The 16,683-nt window shown below is 37.9% G+C and overlaps 1 protein-coding gene across 15 annotated transcripts in view; it reads right to left on the bottom strand.

Moving 5' to 3' along the window:
- The window catches only part of UNC79 (unc-79 homolog (C. elegans)), a 262,072-nt gene that overhangs the window by 70,290 nt on the left and 175,099 nt on the right, over positions 1-16,683 (bottom strand). For 9 of the 15 annotated variants that reach the window (XM_021099643.1, XM_021099645.1, XM_021099642.1 and 6 more), the window contains 6 exons: positions 14,915-15,097; positions 14,168-14,330; positions 11,517-11,666; positions 9,722-10,936; positions 4,727-4,834; positions 955-1,071 (listed from right to left, as the gene is read on the bottom strand). In XM_021099643.1, the coding sequence (XP_020955302.1) occupies positions 955-1,071; positions 4,727-4,834; positions 9,722-10,936; positions 11,517-11,666; positions 14,168-14,330; positions 14,915-15,097 (1,936 nt within the window). The remainder of the gene's footprint in view (positions 1-954; positions 1,072-4,726; positions 4,835-9,721; positions 10,937-11,516; positions 11,667-14,167; positions 14,331-14,914; positions 15,098-16,683) is intronic. The other 6 variants (XM_021099635.1, XM_021099640.1, XM_021099638.1 and 3 more) reach the window with 4 other exon arrangements.

The raw sequence follows: 16,683 nt of genomic DNA, 5'->3' as shown, positions 1-16,683 counted from the left end.
GAAAAATTAAAAATATTTCAATATTTTGGTTTTGTGGACATCATAATTCCTGGTCATAAGGAAGGCTATTAAAATAATTTCATATAACTAGAACCAGAAAGTACTAAGATATGAAAACAGTCCTATTCAAGTGTTGGCTTCCAGAGCCAATAACAGTACTAAACTCTGATGTTTTAACAGTGCATGCATCTTGCAAAAAGCTTTCACATATATATTCTTGTAATCAAATGACCCATTTAATTAAAAAAGAAAAAAAGAAAGGCAGGCACTCAAAAGAGCAGAGTTGCGGCAGTACTACTGGTTTGAGAAAGTAGTACATGTGCACAATGTGGCAACAAAGTTTAGAAAATGCAGAGTGATCATGTTTAAAATAGACATGTCATGGCAGTCAATTCTTACTTTAAAATTGAGGTTAGATGCAGTTCCATCGTATGAGCATGAGGGTGTGCAGCTGCAACCTGGTGACCCTGCTGACTAAAACACAGAGCTCATATTCCCAAACCTACCGGCAGATCATGACGTCACTAGGCTGACATTTGTTATTGCTATATTATTACTATTAATAGTCCCTTATTTTTGGTACTCCATAGTTTATAAAAACAATATTGATAATCTGATGGTTTTTTTTTTTTAATTTGCATTGTGAAACCATAGGTCCATTCCCTCCCTTATGCATTTATATCATTTAACCCCCAAATAGATAACCTAACATCTGGAATCTGGGTCTTAGAGGGGAAAAAAAAAGAGTTGGGCCAGCCTAGTTGGGAGAGCAAGTGGCTCTAGAACACTTGGAAATTTTAAATAGACTTAGTAATTACCTTAGGTTTTTAAAAAATTGTTTGAACCACAGACTACAAGAGAAAATCTATTCCTTAACAAGGAAGCAGAGGGGACACAGAAAAAGTGGCATTAGCTAATCTGAGAGGTAAAACAAGAAGAAAAAGCTTGACCCACCAGTGTCCCAGTTGCTGATGTTATGGGGGGCGCTAGACTGATGTTCCAGCTGTCGCTTCATTAACTGGCTCATTGTCAGAGCTCCCAGGGATCCCCTTTTCATCTGCCTATACTGAGCTATATGGAGGAAATTAGGAGATGATTACTAGGGGGAATAAATTTGCACAGCACACACAGGCTCTACACATCCATATAGAATCTTAATCGAATTTTCATTGGCTATTCATAATTGTCTAGTAAATTGTAGGCTCCTGTCCAGATGAAAAACTAAGGCACTGTGCTATTTCTGGTGACTTTCTTGACTCAAAGAAAGAAACAGTGCTTATGATCACTTGTCTGTAGCCTGTAAATATTTACCCCAGTTATTACAGTATGGTATTCTCGTTTACTTTTTAATTTATATAGTCTGCCTTGTTCCAAAAGGGATTCAAGACAGATACTACTACTTTAATTTACAGCTTAACTTTCTGAAATGGAGCTTGTACATACATAGTTTCAATCCCATTATAACCCCCTGAAGTCTCCTTGCATGTGTGTGTGTTTGCATATGGACATGTATACTTCAGAATAGGATGACACATATCAACCCCAATTTTTAGAGAAAAATTGAAGCAAACAAAATTATGTTACTTGGAACCAACCAGAAAATGAGGTGGTTGTAAAATCAAAACATGTTGACTCCAAGGCCAATGCTGTTTTTAATCTCTGTATGAGCCTCTGCGTACTGTTTGAAAAATGTGACTCTAATAACGTCCCACATCTTTGTTCTAAAAACTAGTGGTAGCATTTTAATCTTGCAATTAGGCATTGACAAATATCCCACAATTGCTACATCGAGTTATAAGCATTTTCAAACTGGAAAATCAATGAGAAACACTTCTGTCAACAGACTGCTGAACGAGAAAGCAACCTGCCTCCTACCCTACTCTTCCTCTTCAAGGGTCCCACCAACCCTGCCACCAGCCCTGTGAGAAAGAAAGAGCATCGCTGACAGGCCTTTTCTACGTGATCCCAAACAACTTGTGGTTATTCACTCTCCTATAAGGACAGTTTCAGAAAGTGAAGCTCAGAAATACATGGCCTAGAAAAGGGGAGGGCGGAAACCAGGATGTATGGCCTCAGAAAGCCTTAAATGTTATACCCAGGCTTCCCAATCATGGTACCCAAGGCAACAACTTGGTGTGATGTGAAATCAGTTATAACATTATTTTTAATGTAATTAGCATGCTGTTTGATTCATGGTGGTCATAGCATGTTTAGCTGCAAAATAACCAGCTGGTAAACTGAGCAAAAGAGAGGGATGATGGGAATTTTTGTGTTTTGGAGTCCATGTTAACTGAATTCATGGAAATGACTATGCAAACTAATACAGAAAATCTGATTCTTATGGTTGGTTGGTAAATTTTACAATTCCATGGTTCACTTGGAAGTGCAGCTTCACGTAAAATTCAAAAGCAGAAATCTTTTAGAAATTTTAATATCAGATAAAATTCAAAAGCTTAAGTCTTTTAGAAGATTTAACAAATTTAAAAATTATCATCTATCAGACAAAATCAAAGAAAATTTAAAACCTGTAGCGATCAAATAATTTCTCCAATCCTCCATTTATTTTTGGTCTGTTTATTTGGTTTTAGCTGCACCCACGGCATGCACAAGTTCCCAGGCCAAGGATCAGATGTGAGCCACAGCAGTGACAACACTGGATCCTTAACCCACTGTGCCACCAGGGAACTCCTCATTTGTTTTTAAAGGCAGCAGAATTCAGTGAGAGTAAAAGTCCTTAATGTTTAGCTTAGTATGTAAAGCACCTGGCATTAGGCCTCCAAGAACACACCTCTAAGAGCCATTCAAGCCATGCTTTTAATGGGGAGGGATCAAATGATGCACCTTATGCTAAATCCCAAAGGGCAGATTCAGTCATGCCTTTGGGGTCATGATTCACTTGATACATTTATTTTATGATACATTCAGCTAGCACTGAAATCATACTGACTTAGTCATTCCATCTCAAATTAATACCCAACTTGGAATTCTAACTATAATTCACTATAATTTTTTTTTTAGGGCTGCCTCTGCAGCATGTGGAGTTTCCTAGGCTAAGGGTTGAGTCAAAGCTGCAGCCGCTGGCCTATGCCACAGCCACAGTAATGCAAGATCCAAGCCAAGTTTGCAACACCACAGCTCATGGCAATGCCAGATCCTTAACCACTGCGCAAACCTTCGTCCTCATGGATACTAGTCAGATTCGCCTCCACTGAGCCATGATGGGAACTCCCCACTATAATTTTTTTTAAGATGATTTAGGAAGAGAAGATAAGTTTTCATGATTTTAGCATGTGGACTTAAAAATGGGCATTTTATCATGTTATTAAACAGATATTTTATGATAAAAGAACCATTAGGTTCAGAACCATTCATTCTTCTTTGCAACCAAAAGGGCAAATAAGTGGTATTTGGAAACACTTTCTTAGAATTTCTGTAATTTCTATTATAACTGAATTTGAATTGCTCTAAGGCAAGGCAGTGTAGTATACTAAAAAACATCATGAGCTTGAAAATCAGACAGACCTCGCATCAATTCCTATCTCTATCGCTTAATAGCTACATGACTTTAGACAAGTCAGTCAGCCTCTCTTGTTTCCTAGTCTATAAAACCAGGTCAGTTATATCTGCCATGCAGTGCTGACACAAGGATTTAATAACAATGTGTAAACCATTTAGCGCAGTGCCTGGAACATGGTAAGTGTCAAATAATTGGTAGCTATTATTAGTACTATTATGTCTGTAACTGCCTGTAGAACAAGGGGTGTCTTTTTTATTCACATGCCAAGCACAGTTCCTAGCAGCCAGCAGACACTTAGTAAATAGTTGCTGAATGGATGAGCGCATGAATAAATGAATGATGAAGATGATGATGTTATTCCAAACTACCAGTCCAGCATTTAAGATCTTTATCTGGTTTTCAGGATCAACTTCATTTCAAAAGCTGGTCAAATGAAAATTTACTAGCTCTTGAGGCACCGTCCTTATGGAACACAAAATATACCAGCACATAGGACCAGGGTTTGCAGAAGCTGCACCTCTGTTTATATTTCTGATTCCTGCTTAGAACTGTCCATGCTAAAGTCTCTTGATTGATTCTACCCAGCCAGGCGGACAACCTAATTTTCACCTCAGTGGAACTCAAACACCTCATGAACAAAATCTAGGACCCAGCAACAGAAGGCGGTTTCAAAATAGTTGTGTCCTAGAGATCTGTAAAATTTCATGCCATTTTAATTTTCCGATCCGTAAAATTCAGTCATGACTTGGGGATCAGGATATATCTGATACATTTATTTGATGATAACCTAGATAAAATTTTTATCAATCATGGAAGTGATTCAACTTAAAGGCATTTCATGTAAAATTCTGTCACAGACAATATTTTTCACTTGTCCCAAAAGCAGTTTCATGTTGTGTGTTTATGCCAGTCATATATAGTTCTGATTTTCTTGAATTATGAAACATAGTGATTATTCCTAAACAAATTATGATTCTTGGCCTATTAGTAACCATACTGACTTATCAAACCCTTGAGACGCTGACAAAAGTGGGCCTATACCTCTGGGTCTCTGAGAATACACAGAATGGTATCACCCAGAAAGTTAACACAACATTAAAAAAAGAAAAAACAAAATAAAACACCAAGAGTGTGAAAATTGAAAACAATGCAGCAGATAGTGTTCCACAATCATTGTACAGGTGAAGTGATCACTAAAGGAAATCTTACTTGATATTGAGGAATGGCTACTTGTTTCTGGCACACCTGCTTCTAATGTAGGGGCAGATGAGGATTCTCGTGGCATTTCCAAAGTTGAAAGTCCTTTAGTAGCAGGATCTACAAACAGAAATGTTATTTAAAACTTGAGACATTGATTAAAAGAAAGTTTAAGAAATTTTTCTGCATGTTTTTCCCTCTTGCTCAGTACTCCCATTCAAACCATTATATACTTTCTGGCCCTACTGATTACTTTAATGGAACTACACATACACTGGTTTCAAACTTCCATGGAGAGCTGCTTCCACACTGCACTCTGCATGTGTACACATGCCCCTCAGAGATTCACAGCACAACTGCAAAGCTAGGAGCTCACATCCCATATCTTTGCACCTTTCCAGAGCTGAATTTCTTTTCAGCTAATACCTAAGGACATTGACAGTTGATCCACTTTCATCATTCCACCACTCCCTCTTTGACTGGCAGTTTCCTACTCATCATTTACCTCTCAATTTATACAGACAATTTCTCCTCCAGATTCCCCACCCCCAAATCCAAACAAAAAACTGGGTCATGTGACCCTCTTATGTAATCCCAGAGTACCCTATCCTAACCTTTACCAAAATTAACGCACTATAATGTAACTGTCTATTTATTTGTCTATAACCTTTGCTAAGCCATAAGTAATTTACGATCAGGGACTGTACCTAACTTGGAATAATTACTTACTGACCACTCAGATTTTCTGTTTTCTTAGTTGAGCAAGAGACAGAGTCTATCATTTGCGTCTATGTTGACAGAGATATCTAAGATGAAATATTTTCTGCATATAATATTATTAATTTAGCAATAGTGGGAAACAAGCTGTCCCACATTATTCTAGGTAAAGATTATCCTTTAAAGCCTTTTGAAAAGTTTAATTGTTTACCATGGCAAACCCCCTGAAATTCTTTATAAACCTCCTTGCCATCTTAAGCAGTGCTATATATTGGACTCAGTGAGCAGCCTGGAATTACCGCTGTGGGCTTCCATGATTATAACATGGCTTCAGGCTCTTAAGCTTCATGATATCTCTGTGTCCTCCTTTTCATATTATCAATTGTTTTTTTCCTCACCACAGAACAAGTCACCATACATACATACAATGTAAGTATGAAGATGCTATCCTGTTATTGGGTGATTATTAAACTTATTGAACTGTCAGAAATAACAGTAAAATAGATACTAGATGAGAGCCTTTAAGCATTGATTTTGGAACATCTTTTTTTTAATTTAATTTAATTTAGTAGTCGAGGCCATTGGTGACCTTGACAATTGAAGTTCAGCTAAACTGGAAGCTTTATGAGAAGGATGAATTCTTTTTAGAAAGAATAGTATGGGAGAAAATTGAACATAGTGATCATATAGATAACTCTTTAAAAAATCATGCCAAGTGAAATAAACCAGGCAGAGAAAAACAAATACTATATGATTTCATTTATATGTGGATTCTTTTTTAAATTGAAGTATTGTTGATTTACATGTTTGTTAATTTCTGCTGTACAGAAAAGTGATTCAGTTATATATATGTATATATATAACACACACACTCATTTTAAAGTACTCTTTTCCATTATGGTTTATCATAGGATGCTGAATATAATTCTCTGTGCAATACAGCTGGATAGTTTATCCCCTCCATGTATAATATCTTACATCTGCCAACCTCAATCTTCCACACCATCCCTCCCCCAACTCCCTCACATTTTGGCAACCACAAGTTTATTCTCCTGAGTCTGTTCCTGTTTCATAGATAGGTTCATTTGTGTCATACTTTAGATTTTGATTCTTAAAAACAAAACAGAAGCTGATACATACATAGAAGAAACTGGTGGTTGCCGGCGAGGAGCAGGTAGAGGGATGAACAAAATAGGTAAAGAGGATTAAGAGGCATAAACTTTCAGTTATAGGAGTTCCCATTGTGGCTCAGGGGTAACGAACCCGACTAGTATGCATGAGGATGTGGGTTCAATCACTGGCCTCGCTCAGGGGGTCAGGAATCGGCATTGCCATGAGCCATGGTGTAGGTTGCAGGCATGGCCCAGATCCTGCATTGCTGTGGCTGTGGTGTAGGCTGGCAGCTGCAACTCTAATTTGACCACTAGCCTGGGAACTTCCATATGCCACAGGTATGGCCCTGGGGGGGAAAAAAGTTTGGGGAAAAGAAAGTAGCTATGAAATAGTAACTTAGGAGAATGGAATGTGAATGGACCAGGGAAATAAGATTGCCAGGTAGCTTTAAGGACCCAGGTGAGGTTCACGTTCATGAATTTGAAATAAGACCAGTCAATATTGTTATGTGTTTTTATCCAGTCACACTTATCTGATAGGTATAGGAGCTGGTAGATGGAAAGGTAGATTTGATGAGGGCTCTGTTTAATGAAGCGAGTCTGAAAAAGCCAAGGTCAGGAATGATGTAGGTAGGGAGGGATTATAATGAGTGACTTGTGTAAAAACGAGAAGACATGAAGTAAGAGAGCAACAGTGAAAGGCAATAGAATCAATACAGTGCTATCCAGAGAGAAGGGAAATGGTAATAGAGAATGGGAGACACTGGATTGACATCATGGAAAGGCTGCAGTTATTGATAATAACAAGGTCTATGATATGATCATGGGATTGAGTAATTGAGCTATGGTGGAAGATTTAAAAAAAAAAAACTCTGGAAAAGATGAATTCAAGGAACTGGGAAGCCAGAGTGCCAGAAGAGTCATCTGTACTAATATTGAAATCAATAGGAATTCAGAAGAATAATTTAGGAAGGAGTAAAAAGAGCCGGGAACTATATAATTGTGAATAAGTAAGAAAGTATTTATTGACAATGCTAATAAATAATGTGAGATTCAGAGCTGGGTGTCTTTAGAGACAAGGTGGGAATGGTCTGAAGGGGGAAATGATGAACAAAGAAGATGCTCACCCCCTCACCTTAGCCCAAGCATCCTTGGAAGAGAGCTGGGCTTCCTTTAGTCTAAAAAGGTAAGGGAAGCAGAGGAGAGGCCATACAAGGGACTGTTTTCATGAAGGGCTAGGAATTTCTGATTGTGGGAAAACTTGAGGATTTGGGATAAGGTGGGAGAAAGATTCTAGACAGAAGATGTGCAAGGCCTTATGGAGATTAGAGGGAGAGTGATGAGGGTGATCTGGGGCTTCCTGCAGAGACTGACATGAACAGAGGAAAAGTATACAAAGCCATTAGACCTGGTAGACTCAGGGCAATGAGCAGTGGCAATGAGAAAGTGGAAGGATTAGAAAGTAGCAGATGTCTGGGCCTCCCTTGACTCCATCTGGGAAGTACTCTGAACACATGGATCCAACACCCAGCAAAGAAGGGTAGATCTCTGTGTCTGCAGCAGACAGAACACTTTAAGGATATAAAATTATTATGACACTATAACATATAAAAATGTTAAATACATGTCATAATTGTCAGATGCTTCCCTTCCTTCTTGTTCTTTTAAAAAATTACTAATATAAAACCAGTCTCCTCCCTGGTAGCCTGGGAAACAACTGGACATAAGGATGAATAAAGAAGGCAGCATACAGACACACAAAAAATATATACTACAACCTATATATCATATATACCCACCCTCTAGACCTCATATAATTTATTATATACCCACCCAATAGACCTTATTATGGTCTCTGATATACATACTCATAGACCTCTATAGTTTCTAGGTCAGTGCTTTTCCTCTATCTATACACAACAATTTTCTTGGCTCCAGATAATAAAAGGTGTCCCAGTTTCCCTGGAAACCTTCTTAAACCTTCTTGTAATTACCAGAATCTTTTTCTTACCCCTGGAAGGCTGGAGCATGACCCTTTCTAAATACCTTAATGTTCATTCAATAGATTTTTACAGAGAAACTTTGAGGTACACAGCATGTCCTGTGAACTGGAGAACAGCAGGAACCCTCAGGAGATGCACAGGGAAAATAAAAGGGCTGAGCCTGTTCTAGGAGTTGCTTTTGTGGTAGAGTAGGGGATGGTGCTACTGCCTGGCTGTGTGACCTGGGGCAAGGCACGTCACCTCCTCAGAGTGTCAGTGTCCTCTTGCAGAAAATGAGGGGCTATACTAGAAGGCCCCAAGATTTTTGCCAGTTCTCAATGTTCTATAGTCTGTGAATCTAATAAAATAATCATCCCAGGCTAATCCCCTTTTTTCTGAAGATTCACATTTTTTTTTCAAGATATGATCTGTGAGATGAAGAAACATTCTGATCAGTATTATGAGAATATAGCAGAGGATTGTGTTTTAGGATGAGGTGAACTATTGGTCTATCACATTTTTCAAGCTAATCTTTCTTAGAAACAGTGCCTTCAAGCAAACACAAGAAATGGCATTTGAGGCAAGAAATATTTGTGCTATGACAACTTCGCCATCAACTGGTGACTATGGATTCACATCTAGGTTGTCCCTGGGCTCTCTTTGGCTCCTAAGGGCACACAATTGTCTTCCAGACTGCTGGCACTGGGTTAGAATATGTAATCATATGATTATGCAATCAATTCTTAATCATCCCAAGCACTCTTTGCTTAATTTTAACCCTTCATGTTTGGTCCTCCTTTGGACTAGTATCATGATTCACAAAGTACAGAAGGACAAAAAAAAGAAAAAGAAAAGAGTTCAATTCATGACTTTTGCAGTTGGAGGAAAGCAAAAATGATATTTGGAATATCTTTATATGAATTAACTATTGCCTCTTATTGCCCAGGATGGTCAAGAATTGACTGTCGAGTTTAGAAACAACCAATACAGAAACATTTATGGAGCTGATAGAACCACATCTGAATCCAACACACTCCAGTAAGCAGGAAGGATTCAGAGTGATCATGAAGCAATTATAATGTCACTCCTTGACATTATAAGATTGAGAATCTGATGCCTATCAGTGCCAAGACCCTAACAAGTAAGATGCAGAAACTTGAACGTAAGGCTGGGAGAAAGAAGAGAGACGCGCTCACCTGGCTCTTTCTGATCTCCCAATTTGTCTAGAATGTTGAAGGAAATGTCGAGGTACTCCCTCTGGATAGCACTGACAGCAATCTTCCTCTGTTTCCTCTGCCTGGGCACAATCTGAATCTTAAATTCGGATTCCTCGGCTCCCTCCTCTTCTGCCTTCCTCTCGGGGTTCTGTTCTGTGTCTGATTCAGCACTGGTGTTGGGCTTCTCACTTTCCATTGGATTCTCAGAATCTTCAGGGACCTTGAGGAGGACAGTTTTTGTCCCCAAACTGGGCATCAGCCCACTGGGCTTCTCCTCCTCAGTGCTGGGCTCAGGGTTATCGTCTAGTGACCTCTCGGGGAGAGCAAATGACTTCTGAAGGAGGTCTCGTTTTTGTTTAAGCGTAAGCGGGCTGCCACAGGAAAACTCTTGCAGCTCTGACTTTGCCAATTCTTCAGAGTCTGTGGGGTCTTCCAGAGCTATGAGAGAGGAGTCCTTGTCACCTGCTGACTGGTTATTTCCTGAGTCCTTAGAAGAAAAGTCTTTGGAACAATCCTCCACACTTACTTGCACAAGGGGAGTTGTACTCAGACTGAGGACAGAGGGGTGGCTGGGGATGGAGAGAGAGGAGGCAGCGTTTTTACCAGTGGCACCATCGTTCCCCTGGTCCATGGTCTCCTCTTCATCACTCTCTACTATTCGGAGAGGGGGAAGAGGTTCAAACACAAGAGAGTCGCTGTCCGAGGTTGAGAGCATAGAGTGTTTTTCAGGCCCAGATGTTGAATCCGAGGACAAATCTATCAGATCTAAATCCTCTTTAGGAGCAGGCTTTACTGGAGAATCAACTTTCACCTCAAATGTCTCCATGCAGTTTAACCTAACTTCTGGTATTACAGGCCTTCGCATTTCTTGAAACCCTTCCATAGCTGGGTTCTCTGGGATTTCGGGATTGTCGGGTCTTGTAGCAGAATTCTGCCTAGAACGTCCATGGTCCTGCTGTCTTTGCATGATGTAAGCAGCTTGGGCGGGAGGCTTATCTATGTCACAACGGTCTATGCAGGACTTCCTGCGGTGCTCATCTAATGTAAACAAGAGGGAGTCTGCATTCCCTATATCAAGAGATTTTTGTTTTAAAGAGCGCAGCTTTTTTTTCTGAATGCTTTCTTCTCTCACACAGTGTAGAATGCTGTCTTGTAAAGCACCCGTTTCTCTATATTCAGCCAGTTCTATTTCACCTGATTGAAACAGAAAAAGCTAGTACTATTTACTTGGAGATTTCACCTTTCATTCCCCTCAGACTTGGGCATACAACTGGCATCAGTCATAATCACAATCCCAGCTTCACCAGAAGGTAATACTGACTTTCTGGCCAAGTTTTCATAAGATTCATTCTAAGTTCAAAAACCATAAGACTTTGGAATGAAAAAAACCCAAAATGGCAGTTTAAGATCTTATCTCCAAAATCAGGTGTTGGGATAATTCCTCAGCTCTACTCATTTGTGTACATGAGAGGGGACTGCTTTTGGCTGAGGCAGATCTAGAAAACTGTATTCAAATTGTGTGGAAGAGAAGCAAACATTTCGCAACAAATCAAATCAAGCAATGGCCCTCTAAGACATTCATGACGGTAATGATGTATCTGTCAATTCACGTATATATATAAACGTGTATATATATATACTGGTTGTGCATACATATATATAAAATCAACGGTATTAAAATGCGTCATAACATAATAAAATTAAGATTTCACCCCAAACAAACGGTAGAGTACAACATTTCTGCATAAAATTACTAAGAGGAAAAAATTCATACTTCTCTGAACATTCATCTCAACCGGCTGATATTTCACCATTTTGCTGCCGCCTATCCTTTTCAATCTTGCAAAAAAAGTTTGAGACTCTTTATTGCAGGGTCCAGTAGGTGTATCATGAATATCAGATTCATCAAAAACACTATCTTCTTCTAATTGGGGAGAGAAAGCCAAAATTACACTTAAGAGGTTATTCTCTCTTAGGCTGTGTCTACACAAGCATTTCAATGAAAGCATTACAGAACAAAGTCTGGGGTGGTTTCTACACCAGCCCAAATCTAGCCATGACTTTGCATTTCATTCAGGTATCAAATTATTCATATGTTGAACAGAGCAACCTCTAGCAAGGTTGCCCCTCATTTTCCAGGTCACAATGGGCAGCATTTTCAAGAGAGGAATCTCAGTATTCCAATAGGGCCTTCATGAGGAAACTTTGCCAATGCACTTACAACCATATAAGACATTCGTGTCAGGAATCGGGGACACTACTAAAATGTGCCTGCTTTTGGTGAATTTTCAGGCTAATTCGGCAAAAGAAAATTAAGCAAAATGAATGGATCTTGCCCTTTACAAAAATAACATGCCTTCCTGGGATTTGAGAACTGGCATAGACACAGCCTAACAGTACATGCACCTTATACTTTGTAAATGCAAAATACTGTACTCTACATTTGGTAATGAGACACACAACACACAGAAAAAGCTTGGGAAAGCCACTGATCATCTCGAAAGCTCCACAAATGATTATGGACTGAAAGAGTAAACAAAGGAAAAGGAAAACAGAAAATAACATTTTCCCCTATTAAAGTAATATTGTTCTCTGAAGCGTTTGCCATGTGTAGCTACTGGGAATCCCAGAGAGAATCTTTGACTCTTATGATCCTGAGGCTCAACAAACAAACTGGTCACTTATAGTCCTTCCAAGCCTGTTTCCATGTCCTCTTCTATCCCCATTTGGCCACTTTTAAATCAAAGATAAACCCCAAAACCCCAAAACACATCAGTGAGGAAAGGGCTGCTATATTTCAAAGTTCACTTAATAAGTTTTCTTCTTTCATTCTTTGAAAACACCAAAGCCATGTACAAAGCAGCAAGAGAAAGGGCTACAAAAATGCATTTAATCGCACAATAAATGAAATTAACCTACATTACAAGTTGAACATCACTAAAATCACAGTATTTGGCTTGTATTTATATCTACCTATATGACAAAAATGTGGCTCAGATATGAGTATGATTATTTAAGATTTCCTGAATATAAGGGGATTGTACAAGCATAGAGTTAAGTTTTAAGGACTGATCCTGTCCTAAAACACAAGATTCTGCAAGCAAACAAAATTTAAAACAGTAAATGTTAGATAAAGTAATCATAACTAGTCTTTTGGGTCAAATAAAAATAGTAAATGTGGACAATCAAAGTGGATATAAAACTCCTAGTGAACTTCTGCAATGATGAGAAATACTATTAGCATAACAATTTGTTTTATTTTTCTATTTCCTTTTTAAAAATACTCTCCTTTGAGAAACATAGTTTTTTTAAAAAAAAAAAAAAACAGTTATGCAACTCTCTTTACATAACTTGGAAAAAATTCTCAAAATATACTGAATGAGAGAGACAAGAAGATTCCAAGATGGCTTCTCCTATCTAGAAATATTCATCTGGGATTGGCCCAAATAGTGAGCCCACATTGATGACATCTATAGTTTAACTGAATCTGATCAATTTTCCTGAAACAAGAACCTAAGCCGGTAGACAAGATATTCTTCAGGAAAGATCTGAATGGTACCAGAAAGTAAAGAACTTAGTTCTCACCGCTCCATCTATAGTCAACCTTGGACCTTTTGGCCAGTGGAACACTGGCTCCAATCCATCCCATTCAGACATTTCCAGAGCAGTCCTACCAAAAAGAAATCTCTTGACACCACAAAGGGTCATAGGGCACTTGACATTCTCCCAGGACTAGATTAGATGGTGTCACCTTTTACAAGTCTAACCAACCTGTGACATGCACTAAAGACACACACCTTGGCTCTTCAGTTCTCACCTGAAAACATCCAGGCTAGAATTTTACTCTATCTAAAGTTTAATTCTACTGCCTCCTTTGCAAAAAACACTATCAGTATAAAAAGTGTGGATATTGGAAATAATTTAAATCTATGCGACAAAAATGTTTCATTCCAGTCATCTTAAAGCAATTCTTATTGAATAAGGAGGCTAAGAAAAAGCACTGTGGCAAATTTAGATTCCATTCCAATCTCTAAGCACAAGGTCAGGAGCAAACTAGAGATGGACAAGATTATGGCTCCCTGAGTGCAGACCAAGATTTACTTCACAGTCCAAAGCAAGGTGTTTCAACACATAGGAAAAGGGTTACAGAGGTTCCTTAACCAAACAGGAGAGTTTTTTACAAAACATTATTTCTTATGAAAGAAGATTTAGAAGCACACCAATTACTTCTCTTGAGTGCTCATTTAAAAAAAAATAAAAGCATCAACATTCATGGGGAGGATGGAAAATTAATGAAGCAATAGGTAATTTTTTAAACTACAGAATGATATCTGGGGGTGCCTCTATCATCTAAGAAAAACATTGTCTAGAAATGTATTACGTATGCAAGCTAGGTTTGGGAGAGAATTGAGATATGTAAAGTACCTTTTTCTTTTTCGCTGTATCTGCTTATGTTACTGTTGTCACTGTACAAAGGTCCTGCCGTGGCATGGGGCTTGCAGCTATGATACTGTGCATTGAGTGTATTGACTGTTATGTGAATCAGATGCAGCAGGACCTTGCTGATATCACAGTCTCGGTATGGATACTGCTCAATAAAATGGAGGGAGAAAAATATAAATGGTTATTTTAAAGGCTAAGTTCTTCCACTTGATTTTGCTAGATATATTTCTCAGTTTCTTTGGGGTATAATAGAAAAATACAGAAAAACAGAAACGTAAATTCTTATCATGGCTTTATTCTGACGAGGGACTGTACTCCCTTCCCCTCGCACCAAATCACGGATGGCAATGCATGCCACTTTGTAGCTAAAATTCCCTTCAAGAAAATTTATCTGGTATAAACATTTGGTTCTTGAATACAATTTTAAATAGTTTTCCTGACATAATAATTAATACATGATAAAAATACAAGATTCTGAGCATAAACAGAGATTGTTGATCAGTATCTTACAATTCGCTGTATTTTATTTTAAACATTTGAGAGTATACAATGACATGGTCTACATTTCTATTTTCATTCCAACGGCTCTTTACTTCTCAACACTTAATTGTACCTCATGAATCTCCCTCTGAAGGTCAAATTACTACCCTACAAAAATTTCATTGTAGAGCTCCTAAAAGTTCTAAGAGAATCATTCCACCCAAAAAAGGAGTGACTACAGCTACTCACCTTGTAAAGGATGACAAGCAAGGCCTTCAACCACATCTGCCGGATGTGAGGTTTTAGGGACCAGAGGGAACAACGAGGTGGCTGTTGGAAATAATGCCGTAGTTGAGGACAAGAGCAGTATTTGAGCACCTGAACCACCAAGGGGAGAAGGTGTTTTCCCAAATTAATGTTGTAGTCCATAACCTGAAATAGGAAAAAATTTATTAACTGAAGGAAAACTATGAAGAACATTTATTAGCCAAGAGGAAGACTTTGAACCATCAAAACATGGGCAGAGTATGTAACAGATACCTCACAAAATATTACTAGTAATGGCCAGTACACATAAAGAGGGAAAAGTCCAACCTCATAAGAAATTTTGAAATTGTTAACTTAGTTTTAATCTATTTAATTATCTATTGAAAATAATTTTTATCTATTATCATATCCTATTAAACTATTAACTAAAATTAAACTGGACCAATGAAAACTCATAGTATTGGCAATTATGTGGGGAAACGGATATTCTCAGACACTGCTGGCAAGAGTATTTCTCAGTGCAACATTTCAGGACAGCAATTTAGCAACATGTATTCAGAAGTAGGAAAAAGTACATAGCCTCTAATATAGCAGTTAAAAATATCCTAAAGAAATAGAGAGACATCCCCAGATGTATGCATAAAGATATCCAGCAATAGAAAACAACCTCCATATACAGTAATATGGAATTAAATAAAAGATCATTTATATGATAACAGAATACCCTGTAGCCATTAAATGAGATATGGTACAAGTTTATTAACATGATACAAGATAAATTTTATCAATAAATTTTGTTTTAAATAAATAAAATTTAGGTTTTATAAAAATAAACAAGTGGGACCTAATCAAACTTAAAATCCTTTGCATAGCAAAAGACACCATAAAAAAATGAAGACAACATATAGAATGGGAGAAAATATCTACAAACAATGCAACTGACAAGGGCTTAATCTCCAAAATATACGAACAACTCATACAACTCATCATACAACTCAACAACAAAAAACCCAATCAAAAAATGGGCAGAAGACCTAAGACATTTCAAAGAAGATATACAGATGGCCAGTAGGCACATGAAAAGATGCTCAACATCACTAATTTTTAGAGAAATGCAAACCAAAACTACAATGAGGTACCACCTCAAACCTGTCAGATTGGCTATCATCAAAAGGTCTAAAATTAACAAATGTTGGAGAGGGTATAAAGAAAGGGGACCCCAATTAGAAAAATAAGAACAAACAAAACTTAAAGTCAGCAGAAGAAAGGAAATGATAAAGACCAGAGAGGAAATCAACAAAATAGAGATTCAAAAAACAATAGAAAAAAATCAATAAAACCAACAGCTAGTTCTTTGAAAAAATGAGCAAAATTGACAAACCTCTGGCCAGACTCACCAAGAAAAGGAGAGAAAAAAAAACCCAAATAAACAAAATAAGAAATGAAAAAGGAGAAATCACAACTGAACTGCAGAAATACAAAAAACCATAAGAAAATACTGTGAACAATTATATGCCAACAAATTTGACAACCTAGAAGAAATGGACAACTTTCTAGAGACTTACAGCCCAACAAAACTGAGTCAAGAAGAAATAGATCAATTGAACAGACCGATCACTAGAAATGAAATTGAATATATAATAAAAAACACTCCCTAAAAATAAAGATCCAGGACCAGATGGCTTCACAGGCAAATTCTACCAAACATACAGAGAAGAACTTATACCCATCCTCCTTAAACTTTTCCAAAA

The sequence above is a fragment of the Sus scrofa genome, chromosome 7, assembly GCF_000003025.6.
Source record: "Sus scrofa isolate TJ Tabasco breed Duroc chromosome 7, Sscrofa11.1, whole genome shotgun sequence".
NCBI lineage: Eukaryota > Metazoa > Chordata > Mammalia > Artiodactyla > Suidae > Sus > Sus scrofa.
Note: the sequence above shows the minus strand (reverse complement) of the source record. Positions and strands in the feature narration are given on the sequence as shown.